The sequence below is a fragment of the Canis lupus genome, chromosome 9 (genome assembly GCF_003254725.2).
Source record: "Canis lupus dingo isolate Sandy chromosome 9, ASM325472v2, whole genome shotgun sequence".
Classification (NCBI taxonomy): Eukaryota; Metazoa; Chordata; class Mammalia; order Carnivora; family Canidae; genus Canis; species Canis lupus.
Window position 1 is genome coordinate 50,878,018 of NC_064251.1, and position 22,205 is coordinate 50,900,222.

At 57.2% G+C, this 22,205-nt stretch overlaps 3 protein-coding genes across 4 annotated transcripts; 1 reads left to right on the forward strand and 2 right to left on the reverse strand.

Moving 5' to 3' along the window:
* The first annotated feature begins 430 nt into the window (after positions 1 to 430).
* On the forward strand, positions 431 to 15,153 carry GLT6D1 (glycosyltransferase 6 domain containing 1). Of its 2 annotated transcripts, XM_049114363.1 has the most exons (6): positions 431 to 748; positions 7,090 to 7,422; positions 8,623 to 8,702; positions 11,334 to 11,375; positions 13,578 to 13,715; positions 14,326 to 15,153. In XM_049114363.1, the coding sequence occupies exons 2-6, from the start codon at positions 7,162 to 7,164 to the stop codon at positions 14,996 to 14,998; spliced, it is 1,194 nt and encodes a 397-aa protein (XP_048970320.1). In that variant the 5' UTR covers positions 431 to 748; positions 7,090 to 7,161; the 3' UTR covers positions 14,999 to 15,153. The 2 variants fall into 2 exon arrangements, with proteins under 2 accessions (XP_048970320.1, XP_025331511.1); XM_025475726.3 differs by lacking the exon at positions 431 to 748 and having other exon boundaries at positions 6,914 to 7,422.
* Positions 912 to 4,104, reverse strand: LOC112677419 (epididymal-specific lipocalin-9). Its single transcript, XM_025475727.3, has 7 exons — positions 3,972 to 4,104; positions 3,424 to 3,560; positions 3,202 to 3,275; positions 2,726 to 2,836; positions 2,343 to 2,444; positions 2,179 to 2,226; positions 912 to 1,519 (listed from the first exon to the last, which is right to left on the reverse strand). Exons 1-6 carry the CDS (start codon positions 4,065 to 4,067, stop codon positions 2,201 to 2,203), a joined length of 546 nt encoding a protein of 181 aa, XP_025331512.2. The 5' UTR covers positions 4,068 to 4,104; the 3' UTR covers positions 912 to 1,519; positions 2,179 to 2,200.
* On the reverse strand, positions 14,622 to 21,352 carry LOC112677132 (minor allergen Can f 2). The gene is made up of 6 exons (XM_035721146.2): positions 20,941 to 21,352; positions 20,145 to 20,278; positions 19,481 to 19,554; positions 19,162 to 19,275; positions 18,366 to 18,461; positions 14,622 to 17,854 (listed from the first exon to the last, which is right to left on the reverse strand). The coding sequence occupies exons 1-6, from the start codon at positions 21,049 to 21,051 to the stop codon at positions 17,817 to 17,819; spliced, it is 567 nt and encodes a 188-aa protein (XP_035577039.1). The 5' UTR covers positions 21,052 to 21,352; the 3' UTR covers positions 14,622 to 17,816.
* Positions 21,353 to 22,205: the final 853 nt, after the last annotated feature.

Genomic DNA, 22,205 nt, shown 5'->3' on the forward strand with positions numbered 1-22,205 from the left:
TCGTGCCCCGCCAACCCTGCTCTGTCCTGACCCCAAGACCGTGGGCTGCTGCATCTGTCACCCGGTCCGCCTGGAGGTCTCCGGGGTTGGGTGGGCTGCGGGAGTGCGCTGAGCACCAGAGCCCGGCTCGGAGGCCGGGGGGGCTGGGGACTGTTCAAGCGCTGCCATCCACCATGTCATGACCATCCCTTCTGGGAAACCCCGTTCTGATCCCCAGATGCCAGCTTTCCGAACCAGCGAGCCCCGCTGAGTGGGAAGCTTCCCACATGTCCCTTGCCACGGCCCAGCAGCTTGGACTGAGGCTCTGGACAAGGAGCCTGAGGCCAGGCTGGCCACTGCCCAGCCCCCTGCCCATCCTGATGGAGCCGCTCTGCCCCTGCGGAAGGGGCACAAAGCTCTCCATCTCCCGCCTGGAGCTCCTCAGACCCTGGTCCTCTGCAGCCCGGCTCAGCTGTTAAGAGCAGACACTGCTCCCCGCAGCTCCCTGGGGCTTTGGGCTGGGGGGTGGGGACTCCTGGAGATGTGCCGCTGGGCCTCAATCCATCCTGCTGGCCAGTCCATGCCCTGTGTTGGTCCTGGAGATTTCTGGGACAGTGGGCTGGGAAGAGATCTCAGGCTGTGCTCACTCATGGAGGGGGCTCAGGGACAGCTGCGGTTCAGCCTGGGGGTACCAGGGGAGCCCCTCCACGCCCCACCCAGCTGCCCACCCCGGAGCCACCTGGCTGCCTGCTAAGCATTGATGGAGCATGTACGTGTGGGGAGTTGGGTGGGGGAGGTGGAGGGAAGCCATGCGGGAAGCGAGGGCCAGCGATGGTGGTGGGGCCTGGGCTGAGCCCGGGGATGGGGAGACAATCGGGGGGCCTGCCAGCGTTTTCTGGGAAATGACTTGGAAAGAAGGACAGATGTTTCTTCTGTTTAACCTTTTATTTTGAGAGAACTATAGACTCACACGCAGCTGTGGGGACGGAGTCAAGACACCGCCTGGTGCCCCCCACCGGTCATCCTGATGCCACCATCTTGCCTACCATCCCCCCGGACGCGGACCCTGGCGCCACCCCACTGTCATGGGCCTTGTTGCCGTGCCCTGAGGGGCAGGCGTGTACGTGCACAGCTCTGTGCTTTCCTGGTGTGTGCAGGCTCCCATGGCCTCCACCACGGCCCAATGCTCAGGGAGCCCTCCGGGCATCCCTTCAAGCCGCACCCCCACCCCCACCCCCACCCCCACCCCACACCGTGGTTCTCTGTTTCTGTGGTTTTCCAGACAACTCAACCGATCCAATGGTAAATCGTCAAGTGTGGCCTTCTGGGGTTGGTGGCTGTCGCTCGACACCACCGCCTGGAGACCTCCCAGCCCATTCCCGTTCATGCTGGGCCGGGTCCCCAGGCGCCTGGGCCGGGGGCGTCAGGCCGTTTCCGGAGGGCAACCGTGAGCAGGGCTGCTGGGCATGTGTGCGGATGGTGTCGGGGTGCTCGTTTCCGTATTTCTTGGAGGGATGTCTAAGGGACAAGTGCTTCTAGTCTACGAATGGATTAACCAAGAATTAGTGGGAACTCCAAGTATGCACAAGTGTGAGGTGCATCAGGGGCCCGTGTCCCAGCCTCTGAGCCCGTTGTCTTCTCCAAGGGATGACTGTCCCTCAGAGGAGGCGACTCTGGAGGGCTGGTCCCTGGGGAGGGTGGGGGGCCATCTTCCCTGGATGTAGCTGGGCCCGGAGAAAGGACAACAGCTCAGAGGAGGAAAGTAGGGGTCGAAGAGGGTCCACCCAAGTGTGTGCGTGTTCCTGCGCCCATGTCCAGGACCTAGGGTGTGACCTTATTTGGAAAAAGGGAAGGGTCTGTGCAGATCTGACTAAGGAGAGCATCTTGGAACAAGATCGTGTGGGATTACCCATAAGCCCTAAATTCAGTGGCCAGTGTCCTTAGAAGGGGAAGGAGACCCCGACCTGGAGGGGAAGCCGTGTGGACATGGAGGCAGAGGCAGCCCCCCCACCCCACGCCATCTGCTCTGGTGGCCCCAGGACACTGACACAGAGTGCGCTCCATGTGTGCTCGGGCACTACCACCCCATACGGCCCCCTGATACTTGGGTCCGGGGAAGCAGCCCCATTCCTGACCCCAGCTTCTCCCGCCGCACCCCATGCTACCCCCTCCCCCCGCCCAGACAGGATGCTCACGCACCTGGAGGCCTGGGTGGGCTCCTCTACTTCTTGTATTTGCAACAGTCGTCTGGGAAAACAGAGTGGGTTCGCAGATGGAGCCTCACTGGGGGCTCCCTCCCCAGCTCCGCGGCCCAGGGGGGCTCCCCCAGACCTCCTGGCTGCTTCCCATGGTGCTGGACCTACTTTGGTCGCTCAGGCTGAGGATGTTCTGAGGACCCAGCCCGTACTTTCTGCAGACTTTCTCAAACCTCTCCAGGAAGCTGGGACTCAGGTCTGGCACCCGTCCTGAGAACAGAGCAGCAGGGGCTAGGGTCCCTCACTGCTTGCTGGGATGCCATGAGGAGGAGGCCTCAGGGGCACCCAGGCAGGGCTGAGGCTGGGGGGGGTGCCCTGAGCAGAGACGGGGGCTGGGCAAGGTGGGGGTGCACACACAGCTCAGGGGCCTGGCCTGTGTCCCCAATGCTCCATGAGAGGTGACCTGATCATGGATCAGAGCCTCAGGGTGGTCAGACCCCCTCCAGTTTGGAGGGGCCCCCAGGCACGTGGGAGGGGTCAGGAGGTGGTACCATAGAGTGCCAGCACGTTGGTCTCTGTCCCATTCCTCATGTTCCGGAGATGGAAGGTGATGTACAGTTTGTAGTCGGTCTCCGAGAGGAGCACCCTGTTGTCCCCCTCGTCTGTGTGGACACGCAGCTCAGCGCAGCCCCAGCTCACCCCTGGCATGTGTGCCAGGTGTGCCGTGCGGCCGTAGGTGTGGATGGTGGGCTGGTGGCCCCGGCAGGAGGAGGGGTGCTGCTCAGGCAGTTTCCCTGGGCATCGCGGTGGTGGTGGTGCCCACCCTTCCCTGAACCCCAAACCAGTGCACCTGCCAGGCGTGAGCCAGGGGCCTGACCAGGGCCCTCCCCGGGGCCACGTGCCAGGCAGGTGCCCTCATGTCATGGTCAGGCTGCCATGGGGCCCCATAAAAGCCCCTAGGTCACAGCTCGCCAGGAGGCGGCTGACACCCTGGGGACCAGGAGCCCTTGTTGCCAGACGCACTTACAGTTGACGGTGTACTCCCCGTTCCTGTCCGTCTTCTCACAGACCACGGCCACCTTCACGCACTCCCCGAGCACCCTGAAACCGGCTGCTGTGACACCGGGCAGCCAGCCAGGGTCTCGAGCCTCCCTCAGCCCCAGGCTGACCCCCCGGTACAGCCTTTCCCATGGGAGGGTGGGAGGGACACCGGTCCTCCCCCGTTCCAGCTGAGATGGGTGACACGCACATGAACTGGAAATTGAACTTCAGACTGCCGTCTTCTAAGCTTTCGATATTCTGTATGAAGACCCTCAAGTCCCCATCTTTCTCAATCCGCTTCATGTCATCCGAGGCCATGGACACTGAGTACCAGACCCCCGACACCTGTGGACAAGGCCCTGATGCATGGGGAGCCTGCGTGTGTGGCTCCCAACCAGCATCCTACCCTTCCTGCCCTCCCAGAGTCCTCTCTGCCCTCCCAGGGTCCTCCCTGCCTTCCCAGGGGCTCCCCTGCCCTCCCAGGGACCGCCCCTTCCCTCCCAGGAACCCCTGGCCCTCCCAGGGTCCTCCTTGCCCTCTTGGGGACCTCCCTGCCCTCCCGGGGACCCCTCTGCCCTCATGGGGACCCCTCTGCTCTCCCGGGGAACTCCCTGCCCTCCTAGAAATATCCACAGCCATCACAGCTGGGGAAGGAGAAGCAAGCCCTCTCCCAGGTCCCCGACCCCAGATGGAGGACGGACAGGTGCTCTGTAGCCTGGCCCCTGGGAAGGGCCAAGACTTGGACCCTGGGCCCACCTTGGCCATGTCATAGTTTTTCCGCACGATGGCTTGGGGGTTGAGCTCCTGGGTGGAGACCAGGCTCAGCCCCAGGCTCAGCAGGAGCAGGGCCATGCCCACTGGTGGGTGCCTCGGCCACGGCCCACCACCTTTATACCCCTTTCTGCCTTGTAGTTTCCGCCCTCCTGCCTCCGGGCACTGCCTGTCCTCCCCACCCATCCTCTGCATGCTGGGAACACAGCCAAAGGCCACCACTGCTGCCACCCCCCTCACCGGTTACGGATGTCCTGGAGCCAGTGATGGGGTGACCCTGACATCTGCTAGGACAGAGTGTCCGTCTGGGTCAGGATGGTAAAGGGAAGTCAGATGAGGCTGGGTGAGTGGCTGGCGGGACCCTGGGCCTGAGCGCCTGCTGGCTGCAGGAGCCCGGGTGACCCTGGGCCTCCCTGGCCTCTCCAGCTGCTGGAGCTGGCAGCCGACAGGGACTGTCCCTGCCTGGCCTATGTGTCCGGATTCGAGGGCACAGAAGGGCCCATGACACCACATGTGAGGAACCGTGTGGGCCATCCTGGCCTTGAGCATGTGGCTGTGACTTGGGAGTGAAACCCTGGAAGTGATGAATCCCAGGGGAGGGGATGTGAGGGGAGCCCAGACGGTGGGGCCAGAATGAGAGAGACATTTGGGGGTTTGGGGCCTGGAGAGCACAGACCTGGGTTCACACAGCAGGGGGCCCAGGGTCCAGAGCAGAGTGGAAAGGCCCTGTGTCCCTGTGCAGCAGGCAGGCTGGTGCTTGGGGGCCAGCAGGGGGGCCCCCGGTGGACTGACTGGGACATTGGGCGCCAAATCCCATCCAAAGGACCCGACCACAGCTCGTGGTGATCGCGTTGAGTACCTGCTATGTTCCAGGGTGTGTGATGATGGTGAAGCACCCGATCTCCAGACGCAGCCTTGAGAGGGGGTGGCAGCTACTGGACATCAGTACGTGGGGGTGACCAGGGCCCGCCTGCCCCCCGCTGCCCCCGCGAACCACTGGCTGTACCTCGCGCAGCCCCATCCGTCTCCAAACCTCGGTCCCTGTCCCGTCCCCTGTCCTGCCTCTCTGTTTGTTATCGGGCTCCCAGGCCCCCTTTGTGATCTGATTCACCAGCTCAGTCCTGAGGCAATAACTGTCTCCCTGCGTCAGGTGCTCAGTGGGGACAAAGTAATTCAAAGGGTGTAAGTCTGACTGTCGTTGGAGGAGCGTAATCTGGATTTTCTCTAAAATAAGCAAGTTCTGCAGGCCCTAGGGTCAGCAGACTCCTTGTCCGAGGCTTCGCTTCCACGGCGTGGTCTCAGGAAGCAGGTGCATCTGGCCTATGACCTCCATTCCCTCCGACACTCGCTACAGGCACCTGTACCCCGCCCTTGAAGGGGGGCCCCAGACCCCAGAATGTGCGGATTCCTTTCCACGGGAGGAGCCCCCCTGCAGCCCTGGGGTCATGGAGGCTGTGGGGAGAGAAGGAGGCATCCGTGGGCAAGGGCGGCCTTGATGGCTTTGAGGACTGAGCCCGCCCAGCTCACTCTCCACCAGGCCGGGCGTTGGGCAGTGACTCGCGGGGAGGTCCTTCCTGGGGGATGGACAGCACCCCCGCGACTCCTGCCCACCCGAGGTCTTCTGATAACCACAGGCCTGCAGCGAACGGGCCTTACCCATGCGCACAGACACCCTCCCGGTGGCCAAGTGGGCAGAGACAGGTGTGTGCAGCCCAGGGCTGCCACGGGGAGGTGGGGGCATGTGGGGGGATGCCCAGGTGAGGTGAGGTGAGGTGAGGTGAGGTGAGGGCCAGGTGTCTGCAAGCCCAAGTCTGCCAGTGACTGCCGCTGGCACGGAGGAGGAAGCATGTACTCTGCCCCCACTGCAGTGAGGGCACGTCTCTGTCTGTGGCGTTTGTCGTGTAGCCAAGACACCATGCGCACATGCTACACTTTCGATAAGGAAAATGATCTTACTTTCAAAGGGGAGGGGTACGGAAAGGTGGGTGTTACAGCCACAAATGGCGATGGTGGGATCGCACATGAGTAGGATTTCCCCGTGCCGAGCGCACCCGATGGGCCGGATGGCAGGAACGCGTGTGGCGTCCACCGTCAGCAAGCTGAGTGCCGCAGAAGCACTGGAAGGACAATGAAGGGGATGCGTTCTTGGGCAGGGAGGTGGCTGTCACGGTGGGACGAGGACACAGAAGCTGGTGTGCAGTGTCTCTGTCATAGGTGTGAACACACGCCGTGGTGAAGACACTGCCCTGTGAGTAAGGTCAGTCCCTAGAAAACGAGGAGGGAACCACAGAGGAGACAAGGAGCCAAAGAGCATTTACCAAATATCCTTTACTTAAAAAAAAAATTATGTATTCATTTAGAGAGTGAGTGAGCACATGAGCAGGGGGAGAGGCAGAGAGAGAATCTTGAGCAGACTCTGCGCTTAGCCTGGAGCTGTTGGGCCGGCGGGATCAAGGGGGATGGGGAGGCACCAACAAAATGGTGGCGGACCCCCCACCTCGGAACTTTCCCACCACCAGCAGACCGCCCGAGGACACGTCATCAGGGGGAGACTGGACCTATGCAGGAAACCTGAACCGTACTTACCCAGACCCCATATAAGGGCATGGGCAGTTATTGCCCCAGGTTGATTTCACCAGAAATATACCTAATACCTACCGTCCTGTACAGACAGACATACAACCCCTTAACCCTCCCCTCTTCAAAAGCCTGTTTGCACTACCCTGGGCATGACTTCCCCGGCCTGCGACTTCCCCATTCTTTCCCTCCCCTCGGGGCCGAGGAACCTCACCCGGAGAGCATGTCCCATTAAAAGCCTGTTTTATTTATTTATTTATTTATTTATTTATTTATTTATTTATTTATGATAGTCACACAGAGAGAGAGAGAGAGAGAGAGGCAGAGACACAGGCAGAGGGAGAAGCAGGCTCCATGCACCGGGAGCCCGACGTGGGATTCGATCCCGGGTCTCCAGGATCGCGCCCTGGGCCAAAGGCAGGCGCCAAACCGCTGCGCCACCCAGGGATCCCTAAAAGCCTGTTTTGACCAACTTTTGCCTGACCTCTCTATTTCATTTCATTACCGATTGGATTAAACCTGACAGGAGCCCGACGCGGGACTTGATCCCACGACCCTGAGATCATGACCTGAGCCGAAACCAAGAGTCGGACACTTCATGGACTCAGCCCCGCCCCACCCCGGGCGCCCCATCCTCTACTTTTTAAATGGGACAAAGTCCTGTCGTCCAGCATCCCCAAGATGCCCCTGCCGGCAGCTGCATCATTGTGACTGGGACTTTGCCAGCTGCATCATCAAAGGGCCTGCTGATGTCACCACCTCAGAGCAGGGGACAGTGTCCAGCCTGTGGCTTTACAGAGACCCAGAGACAGAATGCTTGGGCAATAACCCCCTTGTCTCTCACAGCGCTCCCAGCCAGGTAAAGGGACCACCCTTAGGGAGGGGGTGGGCCAGTGTGAGCGGTACGGGGACGACGTTGCTGGGGCGCACCTTGGGAGGGACCTCCTGCCCCATCCACGTGGCGTTTCTAATGTCCTTGGATTGGTTAAAGAGGGGGCCTGTCGCCTGTCATGGGGCCTGGACGCTGTGCCTGTGCAGTGCTGGTGGACGCCGCCCATCCAGTACGAAGACAACAGGGGCTGCATTTGCGATGCCGGTGTCCTGGTGGCCATATTATCAAAGGTCAAAGAAACAACTGAATCGATTTTTACAATGTATTTGTGTTTAGCTCAAGAGATCCAGGCTATTTGAATTTCAGTATTTTATCAATATAAGATGATTAGCGAGCCATGTTGATTCTTCTCTTTCATCTGACATCTGCCTCCAAAACCCAGCGTGTTCTGGGCCCTCACCGGGCACCTCAAGCCAGAGCAGCCACATTGCTGTGCACTCGACAGGCACACACGGCAGACAGCTGCGGAGCTGGTCAGTGTGCTGGGAAGCCTCGTGCCCGTTAGCCGAGTGCTCAGAAAGGAAGCATCAGAGAGCCCCCCTCTGCTCCAACACATGACCCTACAGGCTTGTGCATAGAAACCCCAAGTAAGCTCTGGGGTGTGACCGGAGCCCAGAGTCCCATGTTAGACCTGAATGCCTGTGATTTAGGTTTTAATCCCTGTTCGTGAGCATCAACCTTGGAGGGAGCTCATAGTTTTGGTTTAAACCAGCATACCCTTGGGACCAACAAGCCATCTTACTATCCAGGTGAGGAAAAAGAACAGAGTCTACTTTGGGGGGCATGTCATGCCTCCGAGGCCAAGAAGGACTCCTCATCATCATCACAGCTGGGTGTCACAGCTTTGTCTTTACAGCGGGGTTGTGGGGGCATTTGATGCGTCTCTCCTATACCGTCCGGGTGGAGGTGCACGTGCTGTAGCAGGAGGGCCAGAGGATGTGCACGCTCAGTGCCCAGGGCAGGGGAGAGGGGAGCTCGGCGCCCTGAGGAGCACCAGTAGAACAGAGCTCCCCCCAACCCTCCAGGCCAGCCTCCTCCTTCTAGAAGCAGGAGCTTCAGTTGGCATCTTGAGGCCCCAAATGAGATGCTGTGAATCCAGGCCTAGAAAGTGACAGGGGTATGACTGTGTGTTATTAAAGATCTCCTTCTCTCTCCTTGTCCCTCCAGGAGGAGATGCATTCCAAGAGAAAGATGCTGTTACTGATCTCATGTGTTTTATACTTCCTGTTCATCAAGTATCACTTCAGGTAAACGTGAGATATGGGTGAGCCGGGACCCGTGAAGTTGGCAGAGAGGGCATCAGGGGCTGAGTTTGGTGCAGACATTAGTAATGCTCGGACGTGACCAGAACTTCCCTTCTCTCCATGGGATGGAGCAAAGTGTGCAGATGTTAATTCTGTCATGCGTGGATGGGGAACAGTTACTCCTGGGGCGGGGTGGGGTGGGTGGGCGGCCATCGCCCAAAGCATCTGCTGGTGGGGAGCTTTTCTGCTCTAGATGAGGAGGTAGGCAGCGGGCACATTACAGGGCACAGTGAGCAACGTCGGAATCTACATAGCAAAGACTTGAAGGAAACGCGAAGCAAGGGGAGGGATAGCCCGAGGTTGCTCTTCTGGACACGCAGGACACACCTGCTAGTGACCCGCGAGAAAGCTCTCTCCTATAGAGAAGTCCCTCTTCTCACCACCTCCTCACCAGCAGGGCTGTCTCCGCAGAGACTGAGTAGAACGCAGCCATACCGTCAGGAAGAACGTCTTTAGAGATGAAGCCTTCATGAAAACACATCTGATAAAAAGCTTGAATCCAGAAAATGGAAAGAACGCTTCCAGCTTGACAGGAAAGACACAGCCTCCTTAAAAAGCAGGCAAAATCAGAGCACACCGAGAAGATGCACCAAAGACGACACGCAGAGCGGGGACAGGCACGTGAAAAGATGCTCAAAATCATTTGCCATGGGATAATTGCCCATCAAGACAACGTGATGCCACCATGAACCCTGGAGAATCTGGCGTGCTGATGACCGCTGTGTGCCGGCAGCGACATGGACAGCGGGACCCTCGTTCATGGCTAGGGCCACGCAACATGGGGCCAGGCCTTTGAAGACATCTTGGCGGCTTCTTGGGGAACTAAATACAGCCTTTCCGTTTACCTGGCATCGTGCTCCTGTTTGTCCACGTGGCCTGCAAACGGACCTCCATGAACAACCCACACCAGGCGTTCACAGCAGCTTTGCACACAATTGCCAAGAAGTGGAAGCGACCCAGTGCCCTGCCACGGGGAATGGGATAAAGTGTGGCGCATCCAGACAAGGGGAGAGCATTCTGGCTTGAACAAAGGTGAGTGATTGAGCCCTGAATTGAGGTGAGCGATCGAGCCGTGAGGGCACGGAGGCAATTTAGATGCACATCACCAAGTGAGCAGACCAGTGGGAGTCCTGAATTTTGCCTGGCAAAACTCCCTACACACGGGGCATCTGTGTTGGCAGGAAACGCTGCTGTACGAAGACCCGACAGACTGGGAGCAAAGCTGGCAGGAGCCAGGTGGGCCCTTGCCTCTCAGCTGGGGACTGCTCTGCCCACGAGTATGCACTTGTGGTAGGTCCAAGGATGGTGGTGATGTTCAAGGGACAGACAGGACACGAGAGAGCAGCACCGCACAGCAGGCATCATTGTCTCCCGGAGCCCATGGGGAATCCAGGGGGGACCCCATGTCCGTGTGCCGGCATGCGTCTCTGGGGACAGCAGGTGGTGGATGGGCTTCGTGGAGTCCCTAATGTTGGCCTGCACTGCACACAGCTGCGTGTGTGAGCCCACCATGTGGGGACAGGGTAGGCGTGTGGTGTGGAGCCGGGCTCCCCTGGCCCCCCCCCAGGTAACAACAGCCCTGCATCCCGCAGGCTGGGCCCCTCACGCGCTTGCCCAGGACGAGGCCAACTCTGCTGCAGGCTGAGCGCCTTCCTCCAGGGTGTTGGTTTCTTTAGGTCAGGATCCCCTCTTCAACCAGCTGTGTTTTCCATGCCTCTGTCACTCCGTGGGACCCCAGGGATCCGTGACCCCAATATTCTAAAAGAAAGGCCACTTTTGGGGGGCGCTTGGGTGGTTCAGCTTGTTGAGCATCTGACTTCCAATCTCAACTCAGGTCTTGATCTCAGGGGTGTGAGTTCATGCCCCACATTGGGTGCAGAGCTCACTTAAAAATAAATGAATGAAAGAAAGGCTAGTTTTTAGTACGTTCCCCATTCATTGCTTTGTGATTTTAGTGAAGTTTGCATGGGCAGCCCCGAGTTCGACAGTCTAGCCCTGGGGAATCTGATAACGAAATCAGGGTGTTCTCCCACCATTTTTCCCTTACCAACAGCACGCCCCAGTGTTATGGAGGCAAACTGCCCAATCTCGTTAAAGCACAACAAAACTAGGTAAATCCTGTGTTTAGATGAAGGTTAAAGACATAATGTCGGCTCTTTCTCCAACCTGTTTACCTTAAATGCAGCAAAGCCACTCTGGTGGTGAACGAGGGGGTGAACCTGTGCCATCTCCGTTCACAGCCTCTAAGCTGGTGCTACTGTGGGTTTGGTAAATCCTCCCAGTGGCATGCCCACAAGCCCTTTATTGCCGTCCCCACTCTGGCCATCACTCGGCACCAAACTATGAGGCTCCCCAGACCCCCAAATGGGGTTGATCCTACCACTTACCCAGCTGGCAGCCCCTACCCTGGGGACCCCGGAGGGCTGTCTCCTTGGCTTCTCGAGGTCAATGCACAGGCTGTACGCCGACAGCTTTGAACCAGTGCCCGACAGCCCCTGCCACACCACGGGGCTCCGGAAATGTTTGCTGGATACATGGATGACCCGCAATAACTCAGTTTTCCCTTTTCACCAGGGATGAAGTAGAACTCCGGCTCTCAGACTGGTTCAATCCGAGGTAAGAATAGACATGTCTGCTCTCACACAAATAATGGTGCTCAGTGTGGAGCGATAGATTTTTTCTGATCACCCCATTAGAGCTGCCCTGGGAGGCTCCCAGGGCTGGAGTTTTCATTTTATTTTCTTTTTCTTTTTTTAAGATTTTTATTTATTTATATGAGAGAGAGAGAGAGAGAGTTTTTTTTTTTTTAAAGATTTTATTTATTTATTCATGAGAGACACAGAGAGAGGCAGAGACACAGGCAGAGGGAGAATCAGGCTCCCTGCCTGATGTGGGACTCGATCCCAGAACCCTGGGGTCACACCCTGACCCAAAGGCAGATGCTCAACTGCTGAGCCACCCAGGCATCCCTTTTGTAGGATTTTATATATATACAAGTCATCTGCAAACAGGGTCATTGTTATTTTCTCCTTTCCAGTCCCCCGGGGCTTCATTTCTTCTTCTTGCCTTATTGCAATGGCTAGAATCCACACTATTCTGGTGAAGAAGAGTTGGTGAGGATGGGCCTCCTTGCCTTGTTCCCGTTTTTAGGTGGTTACTGCTTATGATGATTTTGTACTTTGGATCTGGATTTGTTTGCACCTTTTTTTTTTATAGTAAGACATCAACTGCTTAAGAAATAAGGATGTTTAGGGGATCCCTGGGTGGCGCAGCAGTTTGGCGCCTGCCTTTGGCCCAGGGCGCGATCCTGGAGACCCGGGATCGAATCCCACGTCGGGCTCCCGGTGCATGGAGTCTGCTTCTCCCTCTGCCTGTGTCTCTGCCTCTCTCTCTCTCTCTCTCTCTCTCTGTGTGACTATCATAAACAAATAAAAATTAAAAAAAAGAAATAAGGATGTTTAATTAATCCATTAAACAGATGTGAAAAGTAACATTTTAAGAGGTGTAGTCTCTTTGAAAAATGGATCAAACTCTTGAATTCAACATACTCAATATGTTGGTGAATAAACTTGTGGCATGAAAAGAAATTGGGATGCCTGGGTGGCACAGTTGGTTAAGCATCTGCCTTAGGCTCAGGCCATAATCTCAGGGTTCTGGGATTGAGTCCTGCATTGGGCCCCCTGCTCAGCAGGAAGTCTGCTTCTCCCTCTCCCTCTGCCCCTCCTCCCTGCTTGTGTTCTCTTTCTCAACTAAATAAATAAAATCTTTAAAAAAAGAGAGAGAAACTGACGGTGCCCTTTGTCAAGTTAAAGTAATTCTCCTTTATTCCTATTTTTTTGGAAGTGTTCTCTCTTTTTTTCTTCATGAATGGTTGTTGGACATCGTATAATGTTTTTTTTTTCCTGTGTCAAATGATAACGGGCACCTGACTGTTATTTAATTTCTTGGGATGGTAGGTGTATCAAACGATTGTCAAATGTTGAACCAGCTTTGCATGTTTTAAGCCCTATTATTGAAACCAAATCTAATATCTCTGTCCCTGTTTGGACTCATCTTCTTTTTTTTTTTCCTTCTGGATTGTACTGATGGACCTAAGGCAAGGGGAGGTTTAAAGAAAAGCATCTTCTAGATCTTCTGCGGTTGGGGGGAGGTGCTAGTGGAGAGGAGGAAGGAAAACTGAAGGACTTAGGGAGATGTGGGGAGGCAGAGGCACTGTGCCTGCAGTACTGGCCTCAGGCAGTATCAGGACACCCTGATTCTGGGCTCCCATTTAAGCTGAGCCGGAGGTCGGAGGATGTGGCCCCTGGGCTGAAAGGCAGGTAGCATGGTGACAAAAGTAGCAGTTGCTGGGTCTTTTTAAAAAGTGTTTTATTTATTCATGAGAGATACAGAGAGAGAGAGAGGCAGAGACACAGGCAGAGGGAGAAGCAGGCTCCCTGCGGGGAGCCCAAAGCAGGACTCGATCTCAGGACCCCGGGATCACAACCTGAGCCAAAGGCAGACACTCAGCCACTGAGTTACCCAGGCATCCCTTCAGTTGCTGGGTCTTGCATACTGACCCATGTATGTTAGCTCTGTGGCCTTAGGCAGCCTACTCAACCAACCTGAGCCTCTGTTTCCCCACACCAAGAACAAGGATCGCAGTAGTACTTACTGCATCGTGTCTTGCAAGGATTAAATGAGCTGCTTAAATCACCTGCACAGTGCCTGGCACGTGGTAAGTGCTCTGCCTGCGTTCACTGGTGTCTGTCGGACGGCCTCTGCTGCTGTCGTCGTGAAGGTGGAGCCCACTTTAGTGGTTTCTTGTTTGTTCAACAGAAAACGCCCTGATGTTGTAACGACCACGGACTGGCTCGCTCCAGTCATATGGGAAGGCACCTTTAATAGACGGGTCCTGGAAGAGTACTACAGAGGACAGGACCTCACCATAGGCCTGGCTGTCCTTGCTACTGGCAGGTAAATGCAAACGAGCACATACGAATCTTCCACCTCCAGAAGGCTGCCCACAGGGACCTGTAACCATCGCATCTTGCCGTCATCCCGCAGAAACACCCTGATGTGGCTTTGTCCTTGCTTCACGGGGTCATTCATGTCATGTGGCTGTTTCTACTGATACTGTTTAGCTCACATTTTCTTTTTTTTTTTTTTAAGATTTTATTTATTCATTCATGAGAGACACAGAGAGAGGCAGAGACACAGGCAGAGGGAGAAGCAGGCTCCCTGCAGGGAGCCCGATGTGGGACTTGATCCCAGGACCCTGGGATCACACCCTGAGCCTAAGGCAGATGCTCAACTGCTGGACCACCCAGGCGTCCCTAGCTCACATTTTCTTTCTTTTCAGTGGGTGTTCCAAAACCTTAAAGGCTTTTCTCAGACCCCCTGGTTCACCACACCCTTCCTCACTAACCAGTGCAGTTGGACCTGCAGACCCGACCTGCCTACCCTTACCCACTGGGGGCTCTGTAGCATCCATGACGTGTCAGTTAGATGACACATCTGGTGACATGTCTCTTTCCCTTGAAACTCTTAGGGAGCACCTTCCTCTGTACATGTGTGTGTCTTGCAGGATCGCAGACCAGTACTTAGAGCTGTTCATACAGTCGGCCAATAAGCACTTCATGACCGGCTACAGAGTCATCTTCTACATCATGGTGGATGCCATGTGTCGGCTGCCCAACCTGGAGCCGGGTCCTCTGCAGACATTCCAGGTATTCACCATCAGAGAAGACAGCCGGGAGGATTTTCACCTCATGCACATGAAGAACTTGGCTTCGCACATCCTAGGGCACATTCAGGACGAAGTCGACTTTCTTTTCAGCATGACGGCCAACAGGGTCTTCCAGAACGATTTTGGGGTGGAGACCCTGGGCACGTCTGTGGCTCAGCTCCATGCCTGGTGGTACTTCAAAGACATAAAGGACTTCCCTTATGAGAGGAGGTTCAGATCAGCGGCGTGCATCCTATTGGGAGAGGGGGACTTCTACTATGATGGCTCTGTCGTGGGTGGCACGCCTCTGGAGATTTTAGACTTCATCCAAGAATACCTGGAAGGGATGATTCACGACAAGGAAAATGGGCTGAACAGCACCTACGAAAGATACCTGAACAAGTACTTTTTCACCCACAAGCCCACCAAGCTGCTGTCTCCAGAGTACAGCTGGGACACGGCGTTGCAGCTCCCGGCACAGATTTGGTTGGTCAAGGCAGCGCAGTGCTCCCACATGTGCCTGCACACGTAGCCATGGGTTCTAGAGTACACAGGGCCCCCCCGAGTCTCTTGTGGGTTCAGAGGTGGAGTTGTGCAAGCCATCCATCCGCGGGACGTGTTTCTCCCTGCAGTTTTGAACTGTCCAGTTTGGTCTGAACAGGATAAAGAACAAAAGCGATTGTTTAATGCTTGGTCACAGCGATGTTGGGATCTATATATTGTAGAGCCGGGACATCGGTTAGGAGGCAGGAAATGATTTTTTTTTTTAATGGAGAAAGATTGTAGTCCAGAAAAAAATATATATATATAAATACAAAAAGGACAGAGGATTAAAATAAAGGGAAAACAATAAATGTTTATCAGTTCATTGGAGAATACGTAATAGGCACCAGACCTGAGGTGGGGATTGCTTTGTTGAATCCCCACAAATAATACCCTGCGATGGACATGGGTAACCTCCAGAGACATGCCTTTCTTTTATGGTTACAAACAGGGATGCCCGGTTCATTTTTTTTAAGCCATAGCACGTTTTTTCGTTTTTCTCCAAATGAAGGTATGCACTGAGCTGTGTGGTCAAGGCACTCTGCTGGGCGCAGGGAGGGATAGGAAGTAGTTATTAAAATCAAGAGTTTTGTCCCGAAGCAGCCCGTGGCACAGGGCAGTGCAGGAGACGGGCCACGGCATTGCTTTTGCAAGTCCAGTGCTTGCCAGCAAGGGTGGGACATGGGTGAGGTGGGTCATGTGGGGTCAGGACGGGGAACCGCCCCCGTGGGAGGTGGCAGGTGTGGAGGAGAGCACGGCTCAGCGTCCCTGTGAGGGATTTGTGGACATGGGGTCTTCACAGAGACCATTTAGGTAAATGAGGTCACGAGGTGGGTCACAAGTTCCCCAGGGCAGACTGGTGACCTTATACAACAGGAGCTCAGGGCGCGAGCGCGCACACACACACACACACACACACTCACACACACACATACACAGGGACGAGCTGACACCAGGAACACAGACCATCCCTTCCCGGAATGGGAGTTCGGGCTGAGCAGGGCATCATGAGGCTGTCCAGACAAAAGCCAGGTCACCCCAGAACTGCCCCCCCAGTTCCACCCCTCTGAGCGAGAGCGCGGGTCCCCATACAGCAGGTGCCAACTGAGCTGCAAAAAAAAAAAAAAAAAAAAAAATTGAATCATGCCAACCTGGTAAGTAAAAATAGCATCTGCTCACTTTTCTCACATTGGGTCCCTTTTCATGAGCCCCAGTGGAGATCTTCAGAGAAGAGATTATCAAGCTTCTTGACAATATTGAATTTCAGGTTTGGGTATTTGTGATGCACCTATATTCATAGGGTAGGGTCCCATCCCTGAGTTGTTGTTATTGATAGGGGCAGAACTTTTGAGGTTTTGTGTTTATTAGGAATCAAACAGGAATTCATCGTAAGACAATGCAAGGAGTTAGATATCTAAACTTATTTTTTTCCTCCAAATCTCTTGGCCATTTCCCCCCAACACTGTTTATTGAATAAATAATGCCTTGTGTGATGGGCCAGTTGCCTCCTGCATTATTTCATGATTCTATTCATAGATCTTTCTTCCTGCCCCTAATTCTGCACAATCGTAATAGCTGTCGGTTCACACTTGTTAACGACGGGATGGTACTTGTGTGACTTCTCTATGAAGCATTTCAAAACTTTTGTTCTTCCCTGTGGATGCTAGATTCAGGTTTGCACTTCAGGGTAAAGATTCCACTGGGGTATTGTTTGAACTGCTGGGATGGACAGGCTAATTTGAGGATTATTAAATATTCATGATATTGAAGATGATGTAGAAATACCCCATATCCATTTATTTAAGTCATTTTTTTCACTGTCCCAGAGTAAGGATTTAAAAAAGTTTTTTTTTTTTTTTTTTTTTCCTCCATATAAATGCTGCTGATTTCTTGCTAAATGTCTGAGCATCACTTCCTCATCATACCGGGTTCATTCTAGTTCTTGATTTGGGTTTCCTGGTTCACAGGGAAGCATCGTGCTTTGAGCACCTGCTGGTCTCTGGCGTCTGAGTGAGCACCAGGTGGACAACTGCCCGGAGAGGGGAGGCGGGAGGGGGCCCACAAGTGATTATCCAGGTCCTGCTGACCTCGCCCTTGGCTATGGTGGGTGTTGCCTTGCTGAGGCATGGCCTTCTGGGAGACCTTGTCTGCCCCGGGGCGTTCCTGGGGCAGGATCCAGTCATACCTGTCTCTGGCATTTCCAGGTGGGTAGTATGGGGGCCCGTGACACAGTTTCCTGAGAGCCCGCCCTTCCGTGGGTGGTCCTGGCTCCCCGGGCAGAGGGGGCGCCTTCCGTCCAGACACCGCCCAGGCACCCTTGACTTCCAGGACAGGGTGGGGGCCTGTCTCAGCTCACCTGTTGTGCCAGTGCAAGAGCCTGTGTTTACCTGGCTCCTCTGGGGAGCACGGGCAGGTCCTGGGCTTGCTCCGCGCTCTCTGACCTGGGTGGGGATGGGCCCAGCGTGCCTCTCTGAGTTGTCCCTGGGCAGGAGCTGGGTGCAAGCAGGTCACAGGAGCTCCAGGCGGCCCCTACCAGGGTTGTGTCCCTGGAGGACTCCAGTGCTGTGTTCACTGCGGCCCAGGACTCGGGGCAGGGGGAGGGGAGGGCTGCCGGTCCCCTCCTGGCCACTCAGCGTTGTCATGCCCCTGAGCCTGGCTGGGAGAGGCCAGGAGGGGGCTGAGGAGGGGGCCGGGCTCAGGCTGGGGTGGGGAAGGGGCTTGGGAGGCCTGGGAAGCCAGTCTGGAGGGTGGGAGGCAGCGGGAGAGGGAGGGCAGTGGGCAGGAGGAGGGCCAGGCAGGAGGGCTCCTCAGCTGTGACCTAGGCTCTGGCCTGGGGGGCACCGAGCTGTGGAGGAAGACGTGGAGATGGAGCTTTGCCCTTTCACTTTGCAACCAAGCAAACTCAGGGCTTAGCCCTCGTCCCCCCTGGGGGTCACCTTCATCTGCCCAGCACCCACAGATGGGCACAACCCCACAGCTCGGCCACGCTCCCCCTGCTCCGGGCTCTCTTTCTGGCATGCAGCCCTGGCCTGAGCAAATCAGTGAGGGGACGACAAGGTCCCCGTGGAACGGGCACAGAGCTGGAGAAGGTGTCCCTTTGTTCGACGCACTCCCACCCACAGCCCTGCGTGTGTTTGTGGACTGATGGTGCCCGGGGAGGGGGTGCGGGGACCAGGGGCTCCACAGCGGGAGCCTCTCTGACTCAGAGTCCGAATCCGCAGAATGGAAACCAAGGCCATGCCCAGCTCGCCACGTTTCAGGGGCTTTGTGCCATCCAGCAGGCACGGCGCCAGAGCAGCGGCCTGGGTGCTGAGTGGGGTGGGGCAGGGGACACGTGTCTGGGGGGCCGTGCTCACCATCGAGGTTGAAGACTAGGGCTTGCTGCAGCTGGAACTTGGCGACATACTCAAGGTACTTCCTCAGCCACGCAGGGTCTCCGGGCACTCTTCTGGCTGAAACCACAGGGTGGGGGATGAGGGCGCCAGAGCCCAGACGCCCTGTCTGTTCAAGTGTCCCGTCCTGCCAGCCTGAGCCCTGCCACTGACTGGCTGGCTGCCGGGGCCTCAGCCCAGTCCCCCTCCCTCCTTGTCTCCCCTGAGAGCAGGTCCACTGTTGTCAGAGGATATGCAGTGCTCCCCAATGGGGCACCGCACATCTGGGGCCTCCCTTCACACAACAGCCTGCTGCCTGCAGGACCGGCCGCCCCCTCCCCGCTGACCCAGCCCTGGCCCCCACCTCCATGTACCTTCAGGACAAAGTGTCCCCCCAACCCCCTGGCCCTGCCCACCCTCCTCCTTCGTGACCCCCCATCTTCTCCACATGGCTCTTCCACTTTCTGAAGTCTGATGGGACTCAGTTGCTTTTAGATTCATTGTTTATCTCTTCCACTAAGATGGGAGTGGTTCTGCTCTAGTGGACTGTCCCTCCCCCAGGACATCCGGGCTCGTGCTGCCGATCCATTGAATGAATTCCCGTGGCAGCGAGCGGGCAGGTGCAGGGATGCCCAACCCAAGGGGCGCCAGGGAGGAAGTGTCCGTTGGGTGCAGCTCAGAGCCGTCCAGTCCAGGCAGGCCCTGCACCCCCGGAGCGGCAGGCCCTATGCTCAGGTCTGGGCAGCCACCCCACGCAGCCTCGCAGAGACCCGCTTCCTACCCAGAAGGGCCCACAAGCTGGTGGTCTCTTCGTCATCCTCCAGGCGGATGTAGAGAATGAGATTGCTGTAGTCCGTGCTGACGAAGTGGACGTGCATGCTGCTGCCTCCCTCCACTGTGGGAGACCCCAGCCGGGTGACCGGAGATACCTCTCTCCTCCACCGCCGCCCTGGACACCCCCCTGGACAGCGCAGGGCACCAGGAGGATGTCTCCCGCCAGCATCGCACTTCCTCCACCCCCTTGGATCAGGGCATCGAGCGTCCCCTGCACCCCCCATACCCAGCACAGCACCCAGACCAGGGGGCTCTGGGCTACTCACAGGAGCCTTGGAACTGGCCTTGGAGCCCAGTTGGGTGGACGGTGACGTTCACTCCTTTGCACACCCCGTCTCCTCTGCAAAAAGAGGAGGGGGCATAGGAAGTCCCAGCCTGTTCCTGTCTCTCGGCCCCCTGGGGTGCCAGCTCAGGCTCTGCCCCAGTGGGACATTGAAGGAACTCTGGCTGATGTCCCTCCTGCCTCTCTGAGTCTCCTGGCTCCCTTGGCTTCCAGGGCCATCCAGCTGGGGGAGGAGGTGGGCTCTTGAGGGGCTGACACAGGGTCAGAGGGCAGGAGTAAGGAAGGAAGCAGGGGCTTCCTGTTCCTGGAGCTGCCAAACTCCCTGTCCTTGGCTTGGAGGTTCAGGTCTCTGGCTGGGGGGTAGGGGTGGGGACTTGGTCCAGGCTGTCTCGGGTCACCTGGGCTCCACACATAGGCCAAGTCTTTATGCCCCATCCCCGGGGACAGGAAAGACCAGGCTGTGTGTTTCCCCCCTGCTCCTTGTCCTAAAGCTTTAGGGCTTCTGACATGAAACCTTGTTCCTCTTGGGAGGGTCTGGAGCCTGCAGCTCCATGCCACATGTCCCTCTGGTTCTAAGCACTGGTCACTGTCCCTTGGGAGGCCCCTGAGAGGGAGCCCCCTGAGAAGAGCTGCAGGGGCATGCTTACGTCCAGAACAAGACGAATTCCACGTCCTCATCCCGGGTCCAGATGGAGTGGAGGCCGAGCCTCAGGGGATCGGTTGGGGAGACCAGGTGGGCGTGGCTGGCAGCCAGCTGGATGGTCAGCCAGCGGCCCTCCACCTGCAGGTGTGAGGTACGCAGGTGGTGCAGGGTCCCTGGCTGCAAGGCACCCGAGCCTCTGGGGTTGGCTCTCAGGCCCCAGCACCGCAGGCACTGAGCTGCCAGGGGAGGTCAGGGGCTAGAGGGGTGCCCTCGGTGGAGGGCGGGGTGGGAGACAGGTGTCCGGTTCCTGGTTGTGAATGTCCTTCTGTGTCAGGCTGTCCTGTCTCCCCCGCCTCTTCTTGTTGCCCCTCTTCTTTCAGCTCCTGTGTCTGGTCCAAGCGCTGTCCCGTTGGGCTCCAGACGCCCTGGCCGGGTCTGGGGAGGGGCAAGGGATGCCCAGGGACCCTGTCCTGGATGACTTCTCTGGCCGGCTCCAGCCAGAGATGGAGACGGGCAGGGGTTCAGATGGGTGCATCGACTCTGGCCCCTTCCTGCCCCAGTGCTGTTCACACCCCTGCTCAGCAGGTCCAGTGGTGGGCACTGTGGGCGGACGAAGACCCCTACTCCTACCTGGGCCATGCCTGTGGCTGGAGGGGCAGCTGACCGCCTCCAAGCCTGCGCCTCGCCCACCTGTCCAGCCTCTCTCCTCGGGTCCTGCTCCCGGGGCACTGCCACTGCACAGCACCAGGCACCCACACCCTCCCTAGGGCTTCTCCAGGGACTTGACCCTACTCCCTTACCTTCTGGGCCTGAAACCCCGGCTCTACCGGCACCTCTTCCAGAGCCTTCTGAGCACTGGCCAGACACAGGCCAAGGGTCAGCAGCAGGAGTGGCCCTCGCAGCGTGGCCATGACCGTGGGGCCCAGAGGCTGGGGAGGCTGGGCAGCCAGCGTCCCTCCTTGGGATGCGTCCTCCGTCCTCCAGAGCCACTGGTCTGAAGAGCCGCCCTGGCTGGCCCAGCCATCCCGCCCAGCCTCCTCGGCCTTCAGAATCACTCCCACAGGAATGGCGGAGCCTCCCTGACACCTGCCCTGTATCTGAAGGATGTGAGGGGTGTCCCTTGGCCTGCAGAGTGGCTGCCATCAGGGTGGTTCAGCCACATTTCAGGTTGAGGCTGTCATGGAGGAGTCACTTCAGCCCCAGGGGCTCCCTCCCTCCTCCTGGCCTGTCCTCCCAGGACATCCATCCTCCCTAAGCCAGGAAGGCCAGGACCAGCCTCCTCCCTACTCCCCTTCCATTGTCCTGGGATGTGTGCTGGGGGGTTCTGGGGGGCCTGGAAGGCACAGAACCCTCACAATGCTCAGCACCTCGGCAAGAAACCAGGGCCTGTGTTGTTGGTTTGTATTTACCTCAAGCATCTCTCATACCCTCTACAACTCACGGCCACTCAGACCGACGACAGCACCCTGCTGCTCACCACCCTCTCTGGGGGGCCTCTGAGCTGCACAGGTGACCAGGGCGCAGACCAGAGCCTGGAGCAGACACAATGTGGGTCTACAGCATGGGGAGGGGCAGGGAAGTTAGATCAGCCACTGGGGGAGGGGGAGGGGCAGGGAAGTCAGGGCAGCCATGGGGGATGGGGAGGGAGGTCAGAACACTGCAGAGGTGGGCCCTTGGGCACAAGACAATGTCCTGGGGTGGCATGTCTGAGGATCTGATGAATCAGCCCAGCGAGGAAGCCCCCATCCTGGTACCAGGGGACCTTGGCTCCCCATCAGGGGTCCTGGGACATTCTGCTGTGTCTGTCCCCTCTTCCTAGGCAGGAGAAATGGGAGAATGGTCCAGAGGCCCTGACATGAAGACCCTGCACAGCAGCAGACCCCAGCCTGTCCTGAGCGGGCCTCTGCTGCGTGCCAGGCGTCCACAGGCACAGGTAGCTGGTGACCATGAGGTGGATAGAGTCTTCTGGAACGTGTAGCCCGCCCGGGGCTCCACATAGGAGTGACAGTGTCACATTGTGCTCACCTCTCAGGAGGGGTGATGGTTGAGCTGTGTGCTGAGCTGT